Raw genomic sequence first — 25988 nt, 5'->3', positions numbered from 1 at the left:
ATTCATTCAGTGTCTCCCCAATCTCTTCAGCCTCCACACACAACTTCCCACTACTATCCTTGACTGGACCTATTCCTACCCTAGGTAAAAACAATGACTGCAGATGCTGAAAACCAAATACTGGATTAGTGGTGCTGGAAGAGCACAGCAGTTCAGGCAGCATCCAACGAGCAGCAAAATCGACGTTTCAGGCAAAGGGCTTTTGCCTGAAACGTCGATTTGGCTGCTCGTTGGATGCTGCCTGAACTGCTGTGCTCTTCTAGCACCACTAATCCACTATTCCTACCCTAGTCATTCTTTTATTCCTGACATACCTTTAGAAAGCCTTTGGGTTTTCCCTAATCCTACCAACTAAGGACTTTTCATGTCCCCTACTTGCTGCTCTTAGCTCTCTCTTCAGATCCTTCCTGGCTACCTTATAACTCTCAATCGCCCCAATTGAACCTTCATGCCTCATCTTTACATAGGCCGCCCTCTTCCCTTTAACAAGGGATTCCAATTCCTTATTAAACCACGGCTTCCTCACACGACCCTTTCCTCCCTGCCTGACAGGTATATACTTATCAAGAACACTCAATAGTTGCTCCTTGAACAAGCTCCACATATCAATTGTGCCCTTGCCTTGAAGCCTACTTTTCCAAGCCATGCATCCTCAGTCATGCCTCACCATGTCATAATTTCCCTGCCCCCAGCTATAACTCTTGCCCTGCAGTGCACACTTATCCCTCTCCATCACTAGCGTAAAAGTCATCGAATTGTGGTCACTGTCCCCAAAGTGCTCACCTACCTCCAATTCTAACACCTGGCCTGGTTCATTACCCAAAACCAAATCCAGTATGGCCTCACCTCTTGTTGGCCTGTCTACATATTATGTCAGGAAACCCTCCTGCACACATTGGACAAACACCGACCCATCTAACAAACTCGAGCTATAGCTTTCCCAGTCAATATCAGGAAAGTTAAAGTCCCCCATAACAATCACCCTATTACTTTCACTCTTCTCCTGAATCATCCTCGCAATCCTTTCTTCTACGTCTCTCGGACTATTAGGAGGCCTATAGAAAACTCCTAACAGGGTGACCTCACCTTTCCTATTCCTAACCTCAGCCCAAACTACCTCAGATGGCGAGTCTTCATCCATCATCCTTTCCACCGCTATAATACTATCTTTGACAAGTAAAGCCACACCTCCCCATCTTTTACCCCCACCTCTGACCCTACTAAAACATTTAAACCCTGGAACCTGCAACAGCCAATCCTGTCCCTGTTCTACCCATGTCTCTGTAATAGCCACAACATCGAAATCCCTGGTACCAACCCACGCTGCAAGTTCACTTACCTTATTTCGTATACTCATTGCATTGAAGTAAACACACTTCAAGCCACTTTCCTGTTTACAGGCACCCTCCTTTGAGATTGATGCCATGTTCCTAACCTCCCTATACTCCAGGTCCTGCACCCTAAAGCTACAGTCTAGGTTCCCATGCCCCTTCAGAGTTAGTTTAAACCCCCCCACAAGAGCACTAGCAAACCTTCCCCCAAGGATACTGGTGCCCCTCAGGTTCAGGTGTAGACCATCCTGTTTATAGAGGTCCCACCTTCCCCAGAAAGAACCCCAGTTATCCAGATACCAGAATCCCTCCCTCCTGCACCATCCCTGTAGCCACGCATTTAACTCCTCTCTCTCCCTATTCCTTGACTCTCTGTCAGGTGGCACCTGGATTGTTTCTTTGTAAATTGTAAAACCTTTTTTAAAACTTACATTCTCAAGTGCACTTTAACAATTGGTGTCATGTCAGCCCAGATAAGGTATTGAAAGTGTTAACCCCCTCTGAGATTGTCTGTGCCACAATGGTCAGACTGATTCTAATTTTAGAAAACTGATTTACAGAATCTTAGATGGATTCATGCAGTATTTGAGCAAAGTAGAATGTAATTCTGCAAGTACAAATTCACCCCACAAATTTATATATGTATGTGTGCATGAGAGTGTTTTGTGGGGGGAGGTTGGGGGGTTTATGAGTGTCTGTGAGATGGTGTGTATATGTGTGTAAAGGGGTTTAAGTCTGTAAAAGTGTGTGTGTGTGTGTGTGTGTGTGGTGCAATGGAGTCACCTGTAGTGTGACATGAACCTAAGGTCCCAATTGAGGCCATCCCCATGGGTGCTGAACCATTCTGTGTCTTACAATCTTTTACTCCACAACCACCTGAGGAATGAGCAGTGCTCCGAAAGCTAGTGCTTCCAAATGAACCTGTTGGACTATAACCTGGAGTTGTGTGGTTTTTAACAGATAAATGTTCACTCACAATTCAGTGACTAATTAAATCGGACTCATTACTAATCCAATGTTGTTTCTCCCCTTGTTGTATCCAGGACAAATTGTTGTAGTAACTGTCTTTGACATACACCAGAAATTCACTACCTTTCTAACAGATACCTGTCTGCCTCTCCCAGTCTGTTGCATTTAAAATCCCACATTACTACTGCTTTAGTTTTGCTTCACACTTGCTTACTTGCTGCATTTCTATAATCTAACACTTCAGAGCTGCTACAATTGTCTGTAGCAACAACACTTACTACCATTTAGGTTCTTTACTGTTTACCAGCTAAAGCCACACAGTCTCCACTGAATGCTTCAAAGGCTAGTTTGGCAGGCTGCTGAAATTGAACTACATTGTTGTGGATCCGGAATCACATGATCACATGATCATAGAGTCATGCTGCATGGAAACAAGCTCTTCAGTCCAATCAATTCATGCTGAACATAATCCCAAACTAAATTAGTCCCACCTGCCTGCTCCTTGTCCATATCCCTTATCATAATGGGCGGCACGGTGGCACAGTGGTTAGCACTGCTGCCTCGCAGCGCCGGAGACCCGGGTTCAATTCCCGCCTCAGGCGACTGACTGTGTGGAGTTTGCACGTTCTCCCCGTGTCTGCGTGGGTTTCCTCCGGGTGCTCCGGTTTCCTCCCACAGTCCAAAGATGTGCAGGTCAGGTGAATTGGCCATGCTAAATTGCCCGTAGTGTTAGGTAAGGGGTAGATGTAGATGTAGGGGTATGGGTGGGTTACGCTTCGGCGGGGCGGTGTGGACTTGTTGGGCCGAAGGGCCTGTTTCCACATTGTAAGTAATCTAAAAATCTAAAAAAAATAATGCTGTCACTTTTAGCAAGATTATTTTGTCCTTGGGCTGTTTGTTTTAAGAGTGGTCGCAAATGCAGAGGGGCCGAAAGGGCTCGGAAAGAGCCTAGTTTAACAATGGCAGGGAAGTGGCCAGTTCTCCCAGTTCAGGTTTTCTTCTAGTTTGGTTTAAATGTAACAGTGAGAAGCTGCTTGCAGTGCAGTAAAGTTCCAAGCTTCAGCAGATGGTTCCTGACTGGCTTTCTGTTCTGAAATCTCTTTGGAAGTTGTGCCCTCCTGCCTTTAAGAACCTGAGCTTGAATTTATCTTTTACCAGGTTGTGTTTATAGGATGTTACAGGAATTGGAACAGCTCTCTAAGTTGCTATATCAAGTTGATGAGGCTTTCAAATCGTTAAGTTATTTTAAATTCCATTTTCTTTTGTTCGTGTTTCAACTGTAGTGTTTAAATAAGTTCTGTTTTGCTTAAAGCTGAATGGTTTGACCAGCTGCATCACTCCTTGAATACTCCCTTCACATCTGTCTTTAAAATAAGAAAATGTTAGGGGCTGGGCTATCTTCTTAAAATATTTTGTGGTTGTCTGGTTTGGTACATAACACCCTCCCAAACCTTTCCTATTTATGTATCTATTTGTCTTTTAAATGTTGTAACTGTGAGCACATCCACCACTTTCTCAGGAAGGTCATTCAACATGCGAACCACCCTCTGTATAAAAACAAAAATGCCACACATCTTTTTTTAAATCTGTCTCCTCTCACCTTAAAAAATATGCTCCCTGTCTTAAAATCCCCCATGCTAGGGAACAGCCACCTACCAATAACCTTTTCTATGCCCTCATAATTTTAAAGTCACCTCTCCACCTCCTATCCTCCAGTTCAAAATGTCCCAGCATATCAGTCTTTCTTTATCATGTTGGCCAGACCAGTTAAAGATGGTACGTTTCCTTCTCTAACGCATATTAGTGAACCAGATGGTTGTTTACAGCAGTTGATAATTTATTGTCACCATCACTAATAACTGTCAATTCCAAATGTTCTTCTTTCTCTCAATTAAATTTAAATCCCACCCTCCAACATGCTGGGATTTGAACTCATGTTTCCTGAGAGATTAGAGTGACATTACCGCTAGCTCCCTGTGTACAGCAAAAGTTATTTGAAATCAACCTGTTAAGACATGTCATGACACATCTCTGTAGCAGGTGGACTTGAATCTGAGCCTCTGGACAAAAAAGGTAGGTACACTACTGCTGGACCACAAGAGCCCTCGCGTGGGTAGGAAAGGTTGACAAATTCAAATAATTTACCTGGCATCAACTTGTAGATGACTGGGAGGAACCAGGTTGAGTGGGTGTTGGCCTGTGACAAATTTGTAAATAGGATATTCCTGGACACAATTCCACCTTTGTCAGATTTCAGTAGCTTAGCGAGAGGAATGCTTAACCTGCCCCTTCTTTTGATTAAAGACACTTTCAAACATTTCAGCCATGTCCACTGCTCAGTTACTATAATTCATTCCTAATTGTGTATTCACTAACCTGCTTTCAGGTTTATGGAAGGGCTTCTTCCCATGGATATGTGCCATTTGCCCAAAGGATTTAAATTAAAACCTGGAAACCATGTGGATAATTACCTGGATTATTGGTATGTACTTTTCTAAATGTGTTCATGTTTGCTCATTTGTACAAAATGGAAAAGCAATGTTCTCAAGCACTACTCTACTCTTCTCTTGAAAGCACTGACTCTCACTGCTGTGTTTCACAATGGTATTTGCAATTATTCGTGTATTTGATCCTTGTAATATTCTGTTGTTCATTTCCTCTTTTCATGATGTATCTATGACCCTTGGTTTGACTAACAGCAGATACAACCTGGATGTGGTGCCTGAGAAACTGAAATTCAACTGGAGGCTCTTGGCATGAATTCAAAAGCAGTGAGAATAATATTGCAAACAGAAAAGCTGATGTATCATCTGTACGTACCTCCTGAGGCATAAAATCCTTAGTTTGTGTTCAGCCTGGTTAGTGAAATGATCCACTGTAGAGATGGTGCAAATGGATGACTAGCATCTTGATTCAGATTTGATTCTCCTCTTCTTAACCTGAAGCTAACATGCAACTAGATCAGAGAAGGAGATACAGTGAATTACTCCACATTCTTCATTCAGTGATGTTAGAAATTAGGGCAACAGAGTCAATTGCTCTGAAGTTCTATATTCCCATGTTTTGGGAGCTCTGAAATGGAAGTGATAAGCTTATTGGTCACTGATTATAAATCAGTATAATATATATACAGTCATATAGCATGTGAACAGGCCCTTCGGCCCAACTTGTCCATGCCAACCAGGTTTCCTAAACTGAGCTAGCCCTATTTATGCCTTTCCTATCCTTATACATGTCCTAATGTCTTTTAAATGTTGTAACTGTACTCACTTCCTCTGGCAGCTCTTTCCATATACACACCATGCTCTGTGTTATAGAGTGATAGAGCTGTACAGCATGCCGACCAAATATCCTTAATTAATCCAATCCCATTTGCCAACCTTTGGCCCATATGCCTCTAAACCCTTCCTATTCATATATCCATCCAGATGCCTTTTAAATGTTGTAATTATACCAGCCCCCACCACTTCCTCTGACAACTCATTCCATACACACACTGCTCTCCATGTGAAAAGGTTGCCACTTTGGTCCCTTCTACATCTTTCCCATTTCACCTTAAACCGATGCCCTCTAGTTTCGGACTGTCCTACCCTGGGGAAAGGACCTTGGCTCTTCACTCTAACCATGCCCCTCATGATTTTATAAACTTCTATAAGGTCATCCCTCATGCTCCAGGAGAAAATAACCCCAGCCTATTCAGCATCTCCCTATAGCTAAAACCCTCCAACCCTGGCAACACCCTTGTAAATCTTTTCTGAACCCTTTCGAGTTGCACACAATATCCTTCCTTTGGGAGGGGGATCAGAATTGTCTGAACAGCATTACTCACCAGGAACAACTTTTCTCTGTCCCTGGCATAGCGTCAACCATCCCTTTGTCTGCCAAACCTAATTTCTTTCTCTCTGGGCTCTTTCTTCACCTAACAACAATTCACTCCTTTCCCCCCCTCACTTTCTATCATCAGCATAAGGGCCAACCTTTCTTAGCTACTTTCAGTTCTGAAGAAGGGTCACTGGACTTGAAATGTTAATTATATTTCTCTCTCCACAGATGCTGTCAGGCCTGCTGAGTTTCTCCAGCAATTTCAGTTCCATATCTTCAGCACTCACAGTTCTTTGCATTGTTTTATGACAGTCTGTCAAACCAGAGGTCATTCTGTGTTTTCACTTATTCAGTTTTCCCATCCGCTGGGATTATAACAAAATGGGGCTGATCTGAGCTTGGAGTTTACTGAATTTAAGAGGGTCTCTGACTCTTTTAAAGACACCAGTACATAGAGACACTGGACATAAACTACATCACAGCACTCCTGTTTTATTACACAGATTGAATTTTCAAAAGGGCTTTGAATATTGCTAAGACTTTTCTGGGAGTGAAAGGTTATTTAAAATATTTAAGGCTAAATTGAGAGAGTTAGCAGATAAATTGAAGGTACAAGGAAAGTATAGTACTTGATTAAGGAGTAGTGCTTCCAGGTAAACCTGTTGGACTATAACCTGGTGTTGTGTGATTTTTAACTTGATACACCCCAGTCCAACACCGGCATTTCCAAATCAGAAGTGGGGTTTGGTAAGAGTGACCGATTTTAGGTAATTATCCAGCATAAAGAAAATAAGCTTCCACTGTAATAAGACTGGACAGACTAAAACCAATTGTTATAAGTTAAATGGGACACTGATTTTTAAAATTTCCTTGAGCATTTCTGCTCTAACAAAAAGGGAGTTGGGAAAAGAAATGTGCATTAAAACTTTATCTGCAGTTCTTTGTACCATAGTGCCTTAGAATCTACTCAGAGATAATTCAACATAATCCAGTTCTTCCTTGATTACTGATGAAGATAATAAGACCATTTGTAAGTCACCTCAATAGTCTTCTGGAAGAGAGTACAATATTCTTTCAAAGTTTTTAAGCAACTTTGTATTGTGAATTTGATTACTGGAGGGTCATCTTTCAAATTCCTTCTAAGGAGCCTTCAATGTGATTTACAAAATCTCTCTCAAATTCATGGATCTATTTGAGTGAATAGGTCAGGGATAAATATATTCAGCTATCGAGAATGTGCTTCCCATAAAACAATATCCTTATAACTCAATTGAGAGAAAATTGTTCAAATGAGAGGAAGAGAGAAGCTTATTTGAGGCTATTCCCCTTAAATGAAACTTGAACTAGTGGGCATAGCCTCAAAATAAGAGGAAGCAGATTTAGTAATGAGTTAAGGAGGAACATCTTCACCCATAGAGCTGTGAATCTGTGGAATTCCCTGTCCAGAGAAGCAGTTGAGGGTATCTCATTGAATATTTTTGAGGCAAAGATAGTTTTTCAACAGTAAAGGAATTAAGGGTTATGGTTAACTGGTGGGCAGGTAAGTGGAGCTGAGTCCACAAAAAAATCAACCATGACCTATTGAATGGTAAATCAGGCTCAACAGGCCAGATGGTCTACTCCTGCTCCTATTTCTGAAGTTCTTATGGTCTCATAAGGTAATAAGTTCATGATAGACAGTGACATTATAGAACTGAAAAAAAATAGCTGAAACTCCCCTTTCGTGGTGGGTCACAATGACTGTGCATTGATTATCACAAAGTCATCGCAGTGACAAAGACCAATTTACATGCTACATGAGATTACAAGATTCCATTGAGAGAAATGGACAAGCAGGATTTTCCACAAAAATTGACTTGGCAATGTGATTTGCCAAATTCCATTTGAGTGATGCAGCCAATGAAATATCAGCATTTGTCTTTTTGGATTGGCTTTATCACTATTAAGTCAAGTCATGTGAAACGAAAAAGAAACCAGAAATGTTTAGGTGGCACGGTGGCTCAGTGGTTAGCACGGCTGCCTCACAGCGCCAGAGACCCGGGTTCAATTCCCGCTTATCTGTGTGGAGTTTGCACATTTTCCATGTGTCTGCGTGGGTTTCCACCCACAATCCAAAGATGTGCAGGTCAGGTGAATTGGCCATGCTAAATTGCCCACAGTGTTAGTCAGGGGTAAATATAGGGTAGGGGAATGGGTTTGGGTGGCGCTTCTCTTCAGCGGGGCGGTGTGGACTTGTTGGGCCAAAGGGCCTGTTTCCACACTGTAGAGAATCTAATCTAATCTGAAGTTTTAGCAATTAACTGTCAAAGTTATTGAAGAATTATGTAATGGTTCTGTTTGTGCGTTCTGGCTTGTGTTCACCCAAACCTGGGAAGGACATTTGCACCATTTAAAAGGGGCGGCACAGTGGCACAGTGGTTAGCACTGTTGCCTCACAGCGCCAGAGACCCGGGTTCAATTCCCGCCTCAGGCGACTGACTGTGTGGAGTTTGCACATTCTCCCTGTGTCTGCGTGGATTTCCTCCGGGTGCTCCGGTTTCCTCCCACAATCCAAAAAATTTGCAGGTTAGGTGAATTGGCCATGCTAAATTGCCCGTAGTGTTAGGTGAAGGGGTAAATGTAGGGGAATGGGTGGGTGGGTTACGCTTCGGCGGGTTGGTGTGGACTTGTTGGGCCGAAGGGCCTGTTTCCACACTGTAAGTAATCTAATCTAAAAGAACTTTGATCAGCAACAGAGTGCTAATTTGGTCATTAATCTGTCCAAAAGTGAGTTTACCAAAGCAATAGTGACTTACTTGGGCCACACTGTGGGATTAAACAAGTAGCATGGAGAGCAGAAAAATAAGGGCCCACTTAAATTTTCCAATGCTTAAGGTAAAACATGAAGCTCTGCAATACATTGGCATGAATGGACTTTATTGGAAGTGCAAGAGTAGAATAAGACAATTGAGTTTTTCTTCAAAATCAGTGAGAGAATTTGAGGCCTGTTTGAGAAATAACAGATCATTGTTCTCTCTTCCTCTTTCTTTTGTAACTCACTCAGCAAAATATGTGAGTTGAAAACCCACCAGAAGTTGCCTTTACTAATCAGTAAAGGATTTTCTTGGCGTACACCTTACTGTCTGAAGCAAAGGGAATTTAGTCAACTGCAACTGTTTTACAGAGTTATCTGCAGGGTCAGCAGCATGTGTAAATGTGTGTGAATCTTTCCTTTCTTGGAAGCATCAAAAGCTCTTTTTGCATCGTCCAAGCTGCCAGTAATATTTTAATACTTTATTTATTTTTGGTACTTGTATTTTTTTTCCTATATTCTTGATTCTGGACTGAAATAGGAAAAGGGTTTTTATAAGATTGTAAAAACAAGCTACCTGACACTGGTAAATGCTGTTTACACAGCTGATGGTTAAAGCAGTGGGGAAAGCCTATTACAAAAGAGTTGGAGGTAGGGGTCAGTGTATGAATGGAGATTTGGCCAGCAAATTTGGTTTGGTTTGGTTTGATCTGTGGAGTAGAGGCCAGCGGTTGATGACAAAAACCATTTGCCTGCCAACAACGATGTTGGTTCTCAGGTGGCTGGTGGCTGGACAACTTGTGGGTGTGAATGTTTTCACTAAAACCATTGGACCTCCCAGAACAGAAGGAACTACCTATTTCACTGCAATGAATACCACCTCAATCTTGAAGAAAGTCAGGTTCATTTCCCTTATCAGTTGTTGTAAGCTGTGGCTCTTGACCAGCAAGTTAGAAACTTGATAAATGTGAACCAGTCACCCTGTATTTCTGCAAACAACTACCTGGCGAAAGAAGATAGAGAAGCAGCAAACCAAAAGGACCATGTCAATGAACTCTGTGAACAAATTCCATTGAACTGCCTTTGCAGTCCTTCCCTCCATCCATGACACCCATGTGTTTTGTGTCTGTCTGTATGTGTGCATTGGGTGACTTATTAAAAGGAGAATAGAGTTTTAATGGGTAGAGTTACATGTCAGTGATTCGTACTCATAGTCTATAGCTACAGTGTATTTATTTTGTAATAACTAGCCATTGTTGTTGACTACAGAAACCTGTGTGTGTGAAAGACCAGTAAATTAGGGAATTTTGGAATTTTGTGTAACTTTAAATTTTTAATAATTTTTTGTGAAATCCAGGAATAGCAGAGCTTGTTTTCCAATATACTAACCCCACTGAAATATAACATTTATTGTTGACTGAAGAATCTTGTCTAAATTGTTCTTAGTACTGAATCTGATACCATTGGAGACCCCTATAATTGGCGTATCACCGACATAGAACATTTGAACTTTGGGTTGGCAAATCAAGAAATGGGAGTAGGAAATGAAAATAATGACCCCTCCAACCTCAGTTGTAAGAATAGTAAAGTTTGAGATTAAATTTCACCACCAACAACCATACTCTCTCTGTTTTCCTTATTTTTATTTCATCTACAGTCAGTTATTCTATAACGCGATGGCTGCTTTCTTGTGCAACCCCGTGTTATAGAAAAATCATGCTTTAGAAACAGCACTTAAAATGTTGGTGATGTAATTGTGTTACAGCCAACACACGTTTTAAAAGTTCACAGTTTAGAAATCTGTGCACAACTTCTCAATCATGTTGTAACAAATTTGCGATAACGAAATGCATGTTATAGCAGAACGACGATATCTATTGCTACTTTTAAATTTCTGTCTCGTATTCCGATACTGTCAAATATATCACTTCAGTCTTGCTGTAACTCATCCTTTCAGAATCACAAACTGCTTGGCCTCCTTTTTCTTATATTCTTTCCTCGAACATCCAAACATTTCCATCCTTCTCTCAACGAACTGTTCTTTCCTATTGTTACTTTGTGCCCTCTCAGTTAGGGTGTCTGAGAGAGGGGTGTCCAACAGCAGCCATGCACCAGTGGACATCAGGGTCTGCTCAAGAAGAAGCTAGAATGTTACAGGCAAGAAAGAGAATGGTCTTTCTCATGTTTATTCCTTTCTTATCTTTCTCTTTAGGAGCAGAACTGATGTTCAGACTTGTACAAAATGGAAAGCTCCGATCCTTTGGGATGGGACCTTCAATCCCACGTATTATGATGAAATGTACAAGAATCAAAATATTGTTATTGGTCTCACAGTCTTTGCAGTTGGCAAGTATGTTGCTGTAATTTGGTTGTATTAGATTCCATTATCAAGCTCTATCTATAGTGTGAAATTTTGCACTGTTAGTGCCTTGTTATAGTACAGCTACCAGTTAAAACCCATTCAGAGATGGGGTGAAAATTTAGCAGCTGGAGAATGCAGCCTGTTTATTTTACTTGGCAGACTTCATAACGTTAGAAACATTGCAGGTTATTGTCAATTTCTGGCGACATAGAACATTGAACATCATAGTGCAGTACAGGTGCTTTGGTCCTCGATGTTGCGCCGACCTGTGGAACCAAGCTGAAGCCCATCTAACCCACACTATTCCGTTATCAACCATATGTTTATCCAATGACCATTTAAATGACAAAGATCATTAAGTTCAAATATTAAATATGTTTCTCTCACTCTAGAGATGACACCTGGCCCACTACATATTCCCAGCATCTTCTGTTTTAAAATTTAGTTTAAAATTTCAATTTACGTTGTCAGACATTCGAAAAAGTTTTTTTGTACAGGCCAATTAAGTGGAAACCATATTACTCAGGTATGCTGTAAAAGACAAGGGGGTTGGTTTAGTTGAATTTTTTGGATTGTGACACAACGTGATGCCAACAGTGTGGGTTTAATTCCCATCACTACCTGAGGTTTCTGTGAAGGACTCTCCTTCTCGACCTCTTCCCTCACTTGGAGCAAGGTGGCCCTCAGGTTAAATCAACACCAGTCATCTCCCTTTAATAAGGAAACAGCTCTGTGGCGTGGTAAGATTATGGCAACACAACAACAAAAAGACAAGTGTATAGGTGGCCCGTGAGGAGACTGGAACTTCCCCACAGTCTGACAACTGCTGGGTTAGCAGCTAAAGCTACAATTAAATTTACCTTTGTGCTCAGTGGTGGAATTCTCTCAATACTGCCCTTTTCCTAATAAAGGAAGTTGGATTGGTAATGAAAAGAAAGTATAAAGGGGAAGGCTGGCCAAAGGGAAGAGAGTGCATAGATCCAAATATAAATTTGGGCTATATGGTGATCTAGATGACCAGTCCTCAAGATAGTTTACTGTGTCCTCAATCTATCACAGAGCATTGTCGTAGATGTGATGTATCAAGTCGCCCCCATTTGTGCTCTTGTTTCAATAATTCTCACTTTACTACTTCAGAAGTTTAAGGGTTTTGCACTTGGTGAGCAAGATGCATTCACAGGATGTTAAAGGCAACACCTCAAGTTGATTGATGTAACATTACCCAGTTGAATATAAGTCAGGTTTTGTTTTAGTATGCTATTTCAACCACAAAACCATTGGAAGGGTATCCAAGCTTTAGAGAGGACAAGTGCACATTCAGTAAAATTCAGCCACCTATGGGAAATAGGAATGAATGGAGTTGAAAGTTTGACAGTCCCAGTGTAGATGCTGACAGTTTGAAATGTTGGAACAAGAAGGCTACAATGCAATGCCTCATTGCTGCACTCTCTAAATGCTGTTGTAGAGAACAGATCAGAACTGCAACTTTAGGTTAATTGTTAGCTCTGGGAGATGGTGTTTGGGATAGTGTGCTGTCACTAATCTTCCTTTTGTACTTTTTTTTTGGAAACCAGTTAAACAGCCCCTGATGTGGCACAGTAATAGAACATCAAACAGTTAATGGAAGCTTCTAGAACTCGATCGGGAGGGTATCAAAATAATATTATCCAGCTCCTGCGGTCCCCATGGTCTCTGAAGAATCTGCCTTTTCTATGCTGAGTTAAGGAGTCTATCCAGTTATCAGTGATAGCCTACTAGAGAGTCTTAACAAGAAAAGGCACTTACCTGTCATGACAGGATGTAACTTATTGCTTGGCAGCAAAGATACAATTAACATTAATTTGGCATAGTGACAGTGAGCATGAACCAGGAGACATCTGTCTCCATCAGGACCTTGTGCAAGGTTACTTGACTCTTCACCCAAAGACTGTGTGCCATTATCAGATTGGATTAGCTAATGTAATGTCATTATTAAATCTTTCAGAACATTTATTTATCCAGCAGTAACAAGGCAAAGAATAAAAGAACTTGTGTTTGCACAGTATCATTTAGTATTCGTCTGGATGAGTCAAAGTGCCCTGAATGCATCCAACTTGTTCCTTTTTGAAATGTCATTTGTGTTGGACGAATACACTAGTCAGTCTGAACATTGCAAAGTCCAGCAAAGAGCTACTGAAATGATTATCCAAGCTGAGAGTAATTAAAGCCATTACAGTACACAATGCTGCTATTGAGTATCAGTGGGGAGGGAGTGATGTTTGTGGATATGTTATCAATTAAGGGGACTGCTTTGTCCTGGGTGTTATCATTGACTGACTGTTGCTGGAGTTGCACTCATCCAGTCAAATGAGAGAATGCAAGGGGGCAATGAGAGAATGCAAAGGTTTATTCCATGATTGTGGAAAGGCAGCTAAACTTGGTGTGATAAAATTACAACATGAGGGAGCTGAAGTGAGATATGGGGTTAGCAGTGATTATAGAGGTACCTGTCTGAGTCTAGAACTTGTTGGAAACACCAAATAAGAATCAACCCTTTATATTTTATTTACTGTAGAGACGAAAGAATTGGTCGCTCTCCTGTAAAAATTGACTCTTTCTCGATTTTCTGGCTAAAAATTCCCAATTCTTTGTACTCCCGTCTCGCTAGTCACTGAAGTTAAACATGCTCTGGCGTAACCCTGTTCAGTGGAAGCTTAAATAGCAAACCATCAAAGGTGGTTGCACAGTTCTCGGTGTCTACACATGTGTTCTTGGCACCTTTTTGTGCTAATGTTTTGGAGCATAGGTGTTGGGAACAGTCTTCAACTTAGCAACTTTTCAACAATGAAACAATGGGAGAGGATGAATTTCAAGCTCTTTAAAAGTGTCACTGAGATGAAAGGCAGTTTTTTTTTATAATATATGTTTATTAAGAAAAAACAGATTTTTAAATATTACAACAAATACACAACAATGCAATTCAAAACAGTACAAAAATAGTACAAAACTAAACCCAAATAATAAAAAAAATCCCCAGCTCACCCTCCTATACGAATGTATAAACATATATAGAGAAGTATAAAATAAAAAAAAACCCTAAACTAGCTATTTAACTAACTAAATAAATACCTAACAAGAAACAAATAAATAATAATAACTCAGCCCAGCCAAACAAAACACTCATACATTCACAGTTCCTCCTCCCTGGATATTGGACTCGTGAAACACAATCGTTACGGCTATATAAAAGCCCTTGTTAGTGTGGCAGATAAATCTGTGTCCAGGTATTTCAAAAAGGGTTGCCATGTCTTGTAAAAATTCTCAGTTTTGTGGTGTACCATATTTGTGAAAAAAATCCGGAGGAATACGCTCCATAACAATCTTCCGCCAACCCGACAGGCCCGGGTATATCCAACCGAGCAAGATATTCTTCCTTGCACAGAATGTAAGAATATTGAAAAGTTTTGCCTTATGTGAGTCTGCAGGAAATGCAATGGGTAGGCCCAAAAGGAGCTTTCTCCACCCCTACACCTAAAATCCTCTCCATTGCACCCACCACAGCGCTCCAATATATTTGAAGCCTGTCACAAGACCAAAGACAATGGGTAAGAGTGCCTGTACAGACCTTGCACTTGAGGCATGCTGAAGATACCCCTGGTTTAAATTTTGACAAATGGTCTGGGGCTAAGTGGAGAATCTTCAACTGTAAAGCATGGATCCTATTACAAATTGATATCTTCCTTGCATTCTCCCAAATATCCTCCCATGCCTCTGAAGAAACTTCAACACCCAGCTCTCTTTCCCACATCTTGCAGAGTTGATCAGACTCATCTGAGGTGGCACCCCTCAATTGGTGATATAAAGTACCGACAGAGAGTGTACTCTTAGCCTTTAGTACCCCTCTTTCTATGTCAGATTTGTAGGGATCAGTCAAAAGTGTGGTCTTTTTTTGAATAAAATCCCTAACTTGAAGAAAACGAATGAGGTCTCTATTAGGTAACTCGTACTTCCGTACTAACTGATCGAAGGACATCATTACATCTCCCTCAAATAAATCACCCATGCAAGATATACCCCTAGCTGCCCAACGTTTAAATCCTGAATCTAACATACCTTGTTGAAAACTTGGCATACCCAATAAAGGTGTAAACAAAGATGTTTTGCCAATATTACCTTCCCTCTGCCGAATTGCCCTCCATGCTTTAACAGTATTGATGACTATTGGGTTATGGCAATATCCCCTAACTGTCCTCACTTTGCTGTTTTTGGACAAACTGGTAAGGGGGCACCTTGCCTGGGAGACTTCGATATCTAGCCATATTGAAAGAGGGTCCCCACAAACCCAATCACTTACGTAGGTCAAAAGCGAGCTTAATTAGTAATTTTTAATATCTGGAAGGTCTACTCCCCCCAATCTGTGAAGCAACTGCGGTTTGGTTAATTTAATGAGGGGCCGTTTACGGTGCCAGATAAAGGAGCTGAACCAACTGTTCAGTCCCCTGAGTGTTTGTTTATTGAACGTCAGGGGGAGTATCCATATCGGGTATAGCAAACCAGGGAGGATATTCATCTTAATAAATGCTATCCGACCCAACCATGAGACTGGAAGTGCCCCCCATATTTGGAGATCTTGTTTAATCTTTTCAAATAATTGAGTAAAATTGGCTTTGAACAGCCAATCCAGAACTGGAGTAATGAATATGCCCAGATACACAAAACCCCCCTGTGACCACCTAAATGGGAATCTATAGTCACTCTCAAGAGCCAACTCTTTCGTAAGACCACCCATAGGCATAGCCTCTGATTGAGCAAAATTAATCTTGTACACTGAAAAAGCGCCAAATGCGTGAATGCATTGTATCAGGCAAGGCACTGAGACTGCTGGATTTGTCAAGAAAATTAGAACATCATCTGCATACAGCGAGATCTTATGTAATTTTGACCCCACTTCTGGAGCTGTTATATTGGGATCCCCACGAATGGCCTTTGCCAACAGTTCAATCACCAACGTAAAAAGTAATGGTGAAAGGGGACAGCCCTACCGGCTGCCCCTAGAAATATTAAAATTGCTTGATCGTACCCCATTGGTAGAGAACCTTTATCCATCTTATGAAAACTTTTCCCAGACCAAACCAGTCTAGAGTATAGAAAAGATACGGCCACTCAACTCGGTCAAATGCCTTCTCTGCATCTAAAGAAATCACCAGTCCCTGTGTTGACTGCTGTTGGCATGCTTGAATTACGTTAAGCAGCCTCCTAACATTATTGGAGGATCTGCGACCCTTTATGAAGCCCGTCTGATCCTCTTTAATAATAGAAGGTAACACCGTCTCCAGCCTTAACGCGAAAGTCTTAGAGAGGATCTTAAAGTCCACATTTAAGAGCGAGATGGGCCTGTATGAAGCACAGTCTTCCGGATCCTTCCCTTTTTTAAGGATAAGTGAAATATTGGCCTCTCTCAGAGATGGTGGGAGACAAACATGACTGCATGAATCATTAAGCATATTCAGCATCGGGCCTGACAGTATACTTACGAATTCCATATAGAATTCACTGGGAAGTCCATCAGGAACGGGCGCCTTTCCACTCTGAAGCTGCCTCACAGCTTCTTGCACTTCTTGCTCTGATAATGGGGCATTGAGAAAGGACTGTTGTTCGGGAGTCACACCCGGGAGCTTCAGATCTCTTAAAGAGGATTCCATTTTGGTCTGCCCCTCCTCTCAATTCTCAGACTGATATAACTTAGAATAGAATCTCTGGAACGCCACATTAATCTTTTTAGAATCACATGTTAGGTCCCCAGACCCTTCCCTAATTGCTGTAATGGTTTGTGGGGCACTTCTCTTTCTGGCAAGGTATGCTAAGTATTTGCCTGGCTTGTCACCATGCTCGTATAACCTTTGCTTTGCAAAAGCCAGATCCTTCTTTGCCGTCTGCGTGAGCACGGAATTTAGTGTAGACCACAATGCCGTAATCCTCTGTAGTTTGACCAACGAGGGTCTGTCAAAATAGGCCTTCTTGGCTGTCTTCAACCGTGCTTCAAGGAGACGTTGCTGCTCACCCTTCTGCCACTTCCTACTGGTGGAATATGAAATAACTAACCCTCTGGGATAAGCTTTGGCAGTTTCCCAGAGAACAGATGAGCTATCATCCGAGCCTATGTTGATGTCTAGGAATGCCCGAAGTTCCTTAGAGAAATACTCCACAAACTTGCTGTCCGTGAGAATAAAGGGGTCCATTTGCCAGTACCTTGAATCCACTGTAACATCCTTAATTTTAACCATGAGGTACACTGGAGCATGATCAGAGATGGCAATATTACCAATCGTACAGGATGGCACCAGATCCAGGGTTACTGCAGGGGTCAGAAAAAAATCAATCCTCATGTGACATCTATGCGGATTAGAGAAAAATGTGAAATCCCTATCTGTAGGGTGGAGACACCTCCAGACATCCACCAACCCTAATTCCCCACACAAACCCAATAACTGTTTAGTTTGTGCAGAGGGTATCGAGGGACCTTTAGGTAACCTGTCTACTGTGGGGTCCATGAGGCAGTTAAAATCTCCCCCTATAATGATGTGCTGAGTCTTGAGACTTATCAGTTTAGAAAAAGCATCTACCAAGAATTTAAGAGGATGAGCGGGGGGACAATAAACATTTAAAATGCCATATTCTTCCCCATTTATCAAGGCCTTAAGAATTACAAACCTCACGTATGTGTTTTTAACACATTCCAACAATTTAAATGAGAGATTTTTCCTTACCAATATAGCCACCCCCTTACTTCTGGTATTAAATGATAAAATAAACTCAGTCAAAGCCATTCTGCTGTAATTTCAGATGCCCTTTGTCATCCAAATGTGTCTCCTGTAACAAAGCAATATCCACCTTCTCCTTTCTAAGACTCGAGTACCTTCTTCCTCTTAATTGGTGAGTGACTTCCCTTGATATTCCAGGTACACCATATAATCAAATCACTAGCCATAATCTTCTGCAATTATATTTAAATTCCAGAGAGGAGGAGCCCGATCCACAAATTGCTGAGCCTTAGTGTCGCATGATCCACCAAATATAAAAACTACATAAACTAAAACCACTACATTTAACAAACATATGAAATTATTAAAAATAAAAACCAACAAAAACCAGAAAACAAACCAACATATAAAGAGCCAATAGTGCTGAGTAGGGAGTCCCCTGCTCGAAGGGGACAACTACCCGTACTGAACTGCCCATAAATAGGCATGTAACCATCTCAACCACCTTCACTTCTCCCAGCGAGAGTCGCATCGCAAGCACAAGCTAAAAAGAATAAACACCCCATAGAATATCAATATGAATAAAAAAAATTCTTTCATGCAAAAAAGGGGGAATAAATACCCCATCCATCCTTTGGTATGTCCTAACTTAGAAATTTAAAATGTACATTTTAACCACTGCCAGACATAGTTTGAACCAAATTATTATCAATAGAGGAAAAAAAAGGGGAGAAACAAAGCTCCAACTGGATTTCCTCCATTTCTTTTACAGAATGATAAATGCATACCTAAGCAACAATATTTATACATACTACAATTGTTTAGAACATAGAAAAATACAGCGCAGTACATGCCCTTTGGCCCTCGATGTTGCGCTGATCCAAGCCCACCTAACCTACACTAGCCCACTATCCTCCATATGCCTATCCAATGCCCGTTTAAATGCCCATAAAGAGGAGAGTCCACCACTGCCACTGGCAGGGCATTCCATAAACTCACGACTTGCTGAGTAAAGAATCTACCCCTAACATCTGTCCTATACCTACCACCCCTTAATTTAAAGCTATGCCCCCTCATAATAGTTGACTCCATACGTGGAAAAAGGTTCTCATGGTCAACCCTATCTAAACCCCTAATCATCTTGTACACCTCTATCAAGTCACCCCAAACCTTCTTTTCTCCAATGAAAACAGCCCCAAGTGCCTCAGCCTTTCCTCATACGATCTTCCTACCATACCAGGCAACATCCTGGTAAACCTCCTCAGTACCCGTTCCAGTGCCTCCACATCCTTCCTATAGTATGGCGACCAAAACTGCACACAATACTCCAGATTAGGAGTATTAAAATTAGGTTAGCTTGTCCACAAAGTCTCTTGCCTTTTCCGATGTGTCAAAGAGATGTATGGATCCATCTAAGGTGATCCGAAGCACTGCCGGATATCTCGGAGTACTGAATCCCAAGCTCCTTCAATCTTCTCTTGACACCACCATACGATTTTCGTTTCTGGATCACCGCCACTGAAAAGTCCTGAAAAAACATGATCTTAGACCCCTCATAAATTAGGGCCTTTGTATCCTTCCCCTGGAGTCTGGAAGCCTCCATGACTCTCTCCTAATCCCGGTAATGACGGAACCACACCAGGAAAGGACAAGGGCGTTGACCCAGACCTGACCTCCATGCTGCGACCTGGTGAGCCCTCTCTATTTTCAATCCTCTCAGGCCAGTTTCCAAGACAAGGAATTTCGGAAGCCAATCTTCAACAAATTCCACAGGCGGCTCACCTTCCTTACCCTCAGGCAGACCGACAATCCGAATGTTTTTTTCTCCTGCCCCTGTTTTCAAGAGCATCCACTTGGTCACGCAAATTACGAACCTGCGTCTTCAGGGCTTGGATCTCTTCCTTGAATGAACTGGCATCAGCTTCCACCACTGTGACCCTGTGCTCCACCTCATCCGTCCTCTTCTCCAGGTCTCCCAGCTGCTGCTCATGCTTCTGCAGCATGAGAGAGGCTGGAGCCAGCTTCTCTTCATTCTGTTTCCCCAACATCTCGCGAGATTTTGAGAGCTGGTTCACTAGGTCCTGGAGAGTAATTGGCTCCGAGGCTGGGCATTTCTGGACAGCTGAAAATACAGGTAAGTAAATTTTTAAATGTTTCTTGGGGCTCCACAATCTTTCCAACGCCCCAAGAAATCCTGATGACCTGGGTTGGATGGGTTAAAGGACCATCCTGCTCCTGCTGCGATGCGAAGCTCTGCAGTGTGATCTTCTCAGATCGCCGCCATCTTAGATCCCCCCCCCCCCCCCCCCCCCCCCCCCCCCCCCCCCCCCCCCCCCCCCCCCCCCCCCCCCCCCCCCCGACTACCTTTTAATCTTCGGAAGTCACTTTTCCATGAGCGAATACATTAATTGTGGCTTACCAATCTTTTTATCCGCTTCAAGATAAAAAGACTGGTACCTCGGATGGTGATTCTTAGCACAAGTGAATATAGCTTTAAACTGAAGGGTGATAGATATAGGACAGATGTCAGAGGTAGTTTCTTTACTCTGGGAGTAGTAGAGGCGTGGAATGCCCTGCCTGCAACAGTTGTAGACTTGCCAAATTTCAGGGCATTTAAATGGTCATTGGATAAACATATGGGTAAAAATGGAATAGTGTAGGATAGGCTTCAGATTGGTTCCACAGGTCGGCGCAACATTGAGGGCTGAAGGGCCTGTACTGCGCAGTAATGTTCTATGTACTATGCTCTATAAACTGTATTGATGAGTAATCCTGTCAAATTACTAATAATGGCAGATAGTCGTCTACTGACTCAGGCTTTATCCATACCCTGGTAATCCCCATATTAAGATGTCTAGTTCCCTGGTGCAGTGATCCTCCAATATTAACATTATCATGTGCATCGAGATCAGTTGCTTTGCATAATCTTGAAGAGTTGAGTTATAAGTGGGGGTGGGTTGGGGGAATGGGATTGGTTTGTTGGCTGGGATTGTTGAAGAGTAAGTGTGACCACTGCTTCTAAGAGAAGGTGTCCCTCTGACTATTTCAGATACCTGGACCTGTACTTGGAGACTTTCCTGGTGTCGGCTGATGAACATTTCATGCCAGGATTCTCGGTCATATATTATGTATTTGTAGATGACTTGCTGAAGTTTGAAAGGTTGAATCTGCGGCCGAGTGACAGACGCAAGGTCAAGAGCTTCCAGGTTAAAGCGCACAAGCGTTGGCAGGACATTTCAATGTCTCGCATGGAGACTATCAGCAAGCTCATTGAGGATCATGTCCGGCACGAAGCCAGTCATGTATTCTGCTTCGATGTGGATCAGCGATTCCAAGGACGCTTCGGCACAGAGACACTTAGTGAGTTGGTGGCTGTCCTGCATGCCTGGTACTACCGGAGGCCAAAGTTTTTCTACAGTTATGACCACAACCCCCAATCAGCAGCTTACCTGGGCACCAAGGGGGATTTCTATTACCATGCCGCCGTGTTTGGTGGGACTTGGCAGAGCGTCAGGAACCTGACTGAAAGCTGCTCCCGGGGAATCCTACAGGACAAGCAGAAAAATGTGGAGGCCGTTTGGCATGACGAGAGCCACCTCAACAAATACTTCTGGCTGCATAAACCCACTAAGGTCCTGTCACCAGACCGCAAGATTGGATGGCGTTGGGATATCCATGTGGTCAGAATGTTGTGGTCCGTAAAAGAGTACGACATCAGTCGGCAAACGGACTGAACATTTGGAAAGGAGTTTTTGTTGATTTTTTTAAAAATTGTGGATGCCTTGAGATCAGGGAATGATGAGAGAGGGCAGTGCATTTGCCCTGTTCTCTCTCGCTCTCTCTCGCTCTTGCTCTCTCTCTCTCAAACAGGTACAGTATGGGTTAGGTACATGATGTACTGGTCCCAAAGTATGCCTTAACCTCGCAATCTCAGGAGATGGTTTGTTATTTTAGCCATTGTGACATTTGCCCCTCCAGACAAGAGCTGGGTCACCCGGGACACCTGATGGGTCTGCTGACACTGCCCTACACCCTCGGCCTCAGCTGGTGGTCAGGTTGTCATCCATTCTTGGCTCTGACTTTACACCTCCAAGGGTGAAAAGATATAGTGGAGATAGATGGCTGTTCTTCAGGATTATAGATACTGAAGGGGTACATGAGCTGTTCAAGATAATATCCAGCTACCACTTATTTAAGGAGACTGTGTGCATTCTATGGATAGTGATTGACCTTTTACACAATGACTGGCTGATTTTGAGAGTAAACTAGCTGCTGTGAGGTATATTACTTTTGCTGATCACTGTTTGAAACACATTGAGATGCTTCGATCAATCAAAATGAAAGAGGACATGGGCCTTTCAGCTGACTGTCGAAGTCAAGCTTCTTGAAACCAACTACTTACCTGCCAACCTCTGTGCTACTGCTGTTACCCACTGTAGCACCCACTGGCATTGTGCTCTCAAAAACTGATCCATATGTCTTTTTAAATTTTTATTTTTTAACTTCTTATTTCTCTGTGTACATGTTTTGTGTTTTCATTCCTTTTGACTTTTTATAACTAAGAAACTCACTCTTCCATTAAAAATATTTACAAGGATGTTGCTGGGGTTGGAGGGTTTGAGTTGTAGGGAGAGGCTGAATGGGCTGGGGCTTCTTTCCCTGGTGTGTTGGAGGCTGAGGGTGACTTCAGAGAAGTTTATAAAAAACATGGGATGGTGGGGGAGGTGGGGGGGGGGGGGGGGTTGTGATGGATAAGGTGAATGGATAAGGTCTTTTTCCCAGGGTAGGGGAGTCCATAGCTAGAGAGCACGGGTTTAGAGTGAGGGGAGAAAGATTTAAAAGGGACCTAAGGGACAACTTCTTCACACAGAGGGTGGTGCATGTATGGAATGAGCTGTCAGAGGAAGTGGTGGAGGCTGGTACAATTACAACATTTACAACATAGAACATTGGAACATAGAACGTTACAGTGCAGTACAGGCCCTTCGGCCCTCGATGTTGCGCCAACCTGTCATACCAATCTGAAGCCCATCTAACCTATATGATTCCATGTACGTCCATATGCTTGTCCAATGATGACTTAAATGTACTTAAAGTTGGCGAATCTACTACCGATGCAGGCAAAGCATTCCATAACCTTACTACTCTCTGAGTAAAGAAACTATCTCTGACATCTGCCCTATATCTATCACCCCTCAATTTAAAGCTATGCCCCCTCGTGCTCGCCATCACCATACTTGAAAAAAGTCTCTCCCTGTCCACCCTATCTAACCCTCTGATTATCTTATATGTCTCTATTAAGTCACCTCTCAATCTTCTTCTCTCTAACAAAAACAGCCTCAAGTCCCTCAGCCTTTCCTCGTAAGACCTTCCCTCCATACCAGGCAACATCCCAGTAAATCTCCTCTGCACCCTTTCCAAAGCTTCCACATCCTTCTTATAATGCAGTGACCAGAACTGTACACATTATTCCAAGTGCGCCCGCACCAGAGTTTTGTACAGCTGCAGCATAACTTCATGGCTCCGGAACTCAATCCCTCTATTAATAAAAGCTAAAACACTATATGCCTTCTTAACAACCCTGTCAACCTGGGTGGCAACTTTCAAGGATCTATGTACGTGGACACCGAGATCTCTCTGCTCATCTACACTACCAAGAATCTTACCATTAGCCCAGTACTTTACATTCCGGTTACTCTGACCAAAGTGAATCACCTCACTCTTGTCCACATTAAACTCCATTTGCCACCTCTCAGCCCAGCTCTGCAGCTTATCTATGTCTCTCTGCAACCTACAACATCCTTCGTCACTATCCACAACTACACCGACCTTAGTGTATTCTACAAATTTACTAACCCACCCTTCTACGGCCTCATCCAGGTCGTTTATAAAAATGACAAACAGCAGTGGACCCAACACTGACCCTTGCAGTACACCACTGGGAACTGGACTCCAGGATGAACATTTCCCATCAACTGCCACCCTCTGTCTTCTTTCAGCTTGCCAATTACCTGATCCAAACTGCTATATCTCCCACAATTCCATTCCTCCGCAATTTGTACAATAGCCTACTGTGGGGAACCTTACCGAACGCCTTGCTGAAATCCATATACACCACATCAACTGGTTTACTCTCATCTACCTGTTTGGTCACCTTCTCAAAGAACTCAATAAGGTTTGTGAGGCACGACCTACCCTTCACAAAACTGTGCTGATTATACCTAATCAAATTATTCTTTTCTAAATGATTATAAATCCTATCTCTTATAACCTTTTCCAACATTTTACCAACAACTGAAGTAAGGTTCACTGGTCTATAATTGAGTTGGCGATGCCGGTGTTGGACTGGGGTGTACAAAGTTAAAAATCACACAACACCAGGTTATAGTCCAACAGGTTTAATTGGAAGCACAATAGCTTTATAGCCATATAAATTCTGTGTTAGGATTGAGCCCTCCACTATCACCTGATGAAGGAGCGTCGCTTCGAAAGCTAACGTGCTTCCAATTAAACCTGTTGGACTATAACCTGGTGTTGTGATTTTTAACTTGGTCTATAATTACCAGGGCTGTCTCTACTTCCCTTCTTGAACAGGGGAACCACACTTGCTATCCTCCAGTCTTCTGGCACTATTCCTGTAGACAATGACGATTTAAAGATCAATGCCAAAGGCTCGGCAATCTCCTCCCTGGCTTCCCAGAGGATCCTAGGATAAAAACCATCCGGTCTAGGGGACTTATCTATTTTCACACTCTATAGGATTTCTAATACCTCTTCCTTATGATCCTCAATCCCACGTAGTCTAGTAGCCTGTATCTCAGTATTGTCCTCAACAACGTTGTCATTTTCTAGAGTGAATACTGTTGAAAAATATTCATTTAGTGCTTCCCCTATCTCCCCTGACTCCACACACAACTTCCCACTACTATCCTTGATTGGCCCTAATCTTACCCTTGTCATTCTTTTATTCCTTAAATACCAATAGAAAGCCTTAAGGTTTATCCTGATCCTGTCCGCCAACAACTTCTCATGTCTCCTTCTGGCTCTTCTGAGCTCTCTCTTTAGGTCTTTCCTGGCTACTTTGTAACCTTCAAATGCCCTAACTGAGCTTTCACATCTCATCCTAACATAAGCCTTCCTGTTCCTCTTAACCAGATATTCCAATTCCTTCGTAAACCATGGCTCCAGCGCTCTATAGCTTCCTCCCTGCCTGACAGGTACATACTTATCTAGGACACACAGGAGCTTTTCCTTGAATAAGCTCCACATTTCTAAAGTGCCCATTCCCTGCAGTTTCCTTCCCTATCCTATGCTTCCTAAATCTTGTCTAATCGCATTGTAATTGCCTTTCCCCCAGCTGTAAATCTTGCCCAGTGGTATACACCTATCCCTTTCTATCACTAAAGTAAACATAACAGAATTGTGATCGCTATCACCAAAGTGCTCACCTACTTCCAATTCTAACACCTGGCTGGGCTCATTACCCAGTACCAAATCTAATGTGGCTTCGCCCCTTGTTGGCCTGTCTACATACTGTGTCAGGAAGCCCTCCTGCACACACTGGACAAAAACTGACCCATCTATAGTACTCGTACTACAGTGTTCCCAGTCAATATTTGGAAAGTTGAAGTCCCTCATGACAACTACCCTGTCTCTCTCACTCCTATCGAGAATCATCTTTGCTATCCTTTCCTCTACACCTCTGGAACTATTTGGAGGCCTATAGAAAACTCCCAACAGGGTGACCTCTCCTTCCCTGTTTCTAACTTCAGCCCATACTACCTCAGTTGATGAATCCCCAAACATCCTTTCTGCAACTGGAATACTGTCTTTGACCAACAATGCCACACCTCCCCCTGTTTTACCATCTTCTCTGTTCTTCCTGAAATATCTAAATCCTGGAACCTGCAACAACCATTCCTGTCCAAGATCTATTCATGTCTCTGAAATGGCTACAACTTCGAAGTCCCAGG

The 25988-nt window shown here is 42.4% G+C and overlaps 2 protein-coding genes across 3 annotated transcripts in view; both read left to right on the top strand.

Annotated features, from left to right (window-relative positions):
• LOC140487130 (N-acetyllactosaminide alpha-1,3-galactosyltransferase-like) overlaps window positions 1-22524 on the top strand; it is a 45248-nt gene extending 22724 nt beyond the window's left edge. For both annotated transcript variants that reach the window (XM_072586675.1, XM_072586674.1), the window contains 3 exons: window positions 4687-4782; window positions 11126-11263; window positions 21065-22524. In XM_072586675.1, coding sequence (XP_072442776.1) covers window positions 4687-4782; window positions 11126-11263; window positions 21065-21749 — 919 coding nt within the window. In that variant the 3' untranslated portion in view covers window positions 21750-22524. The remainder of the gene's footprint in view (window positions 1-4686; window positions 4783-11125; window positions 11264-21064) is intronic.
• Window positions 4758-25988, top strand: part of LOC140487132 (chymotrypsin-C-like) — a 73132-nt gene continuing 51901 nt past the window's right edge. Inside the window, exon 1 of the mRNA XM_072586677.1 lies at window positions 4758-4782. Within this exon, the coding sequence (XP_072442778.1) occupies window positions 4758-4782 (25 nt within the window). The remainder of the gene's footprint in view (window positions 4783-25988) is intronic.

Source organism: Chiloscyllium punctatum, chromosome 16 (assembly GCF_047496795.1).
Source record: "Chiloscyllium punctatum isolate Juve2018m chromosome 16, sChiPun1.3, whole genome shotgun sequence".
Classification (NCBI taxonomy): domain Eukaryota; kingdom Metazoa; phylum Chordata; class Chondrichthyes; order Orectolobiformes; family Hemiscylliidae; genus Chiloscyllium; species Chiloscyllium punctatum.
This window is presented reverse-complemented; position numbering and strand designations above follow the sequence as displayed.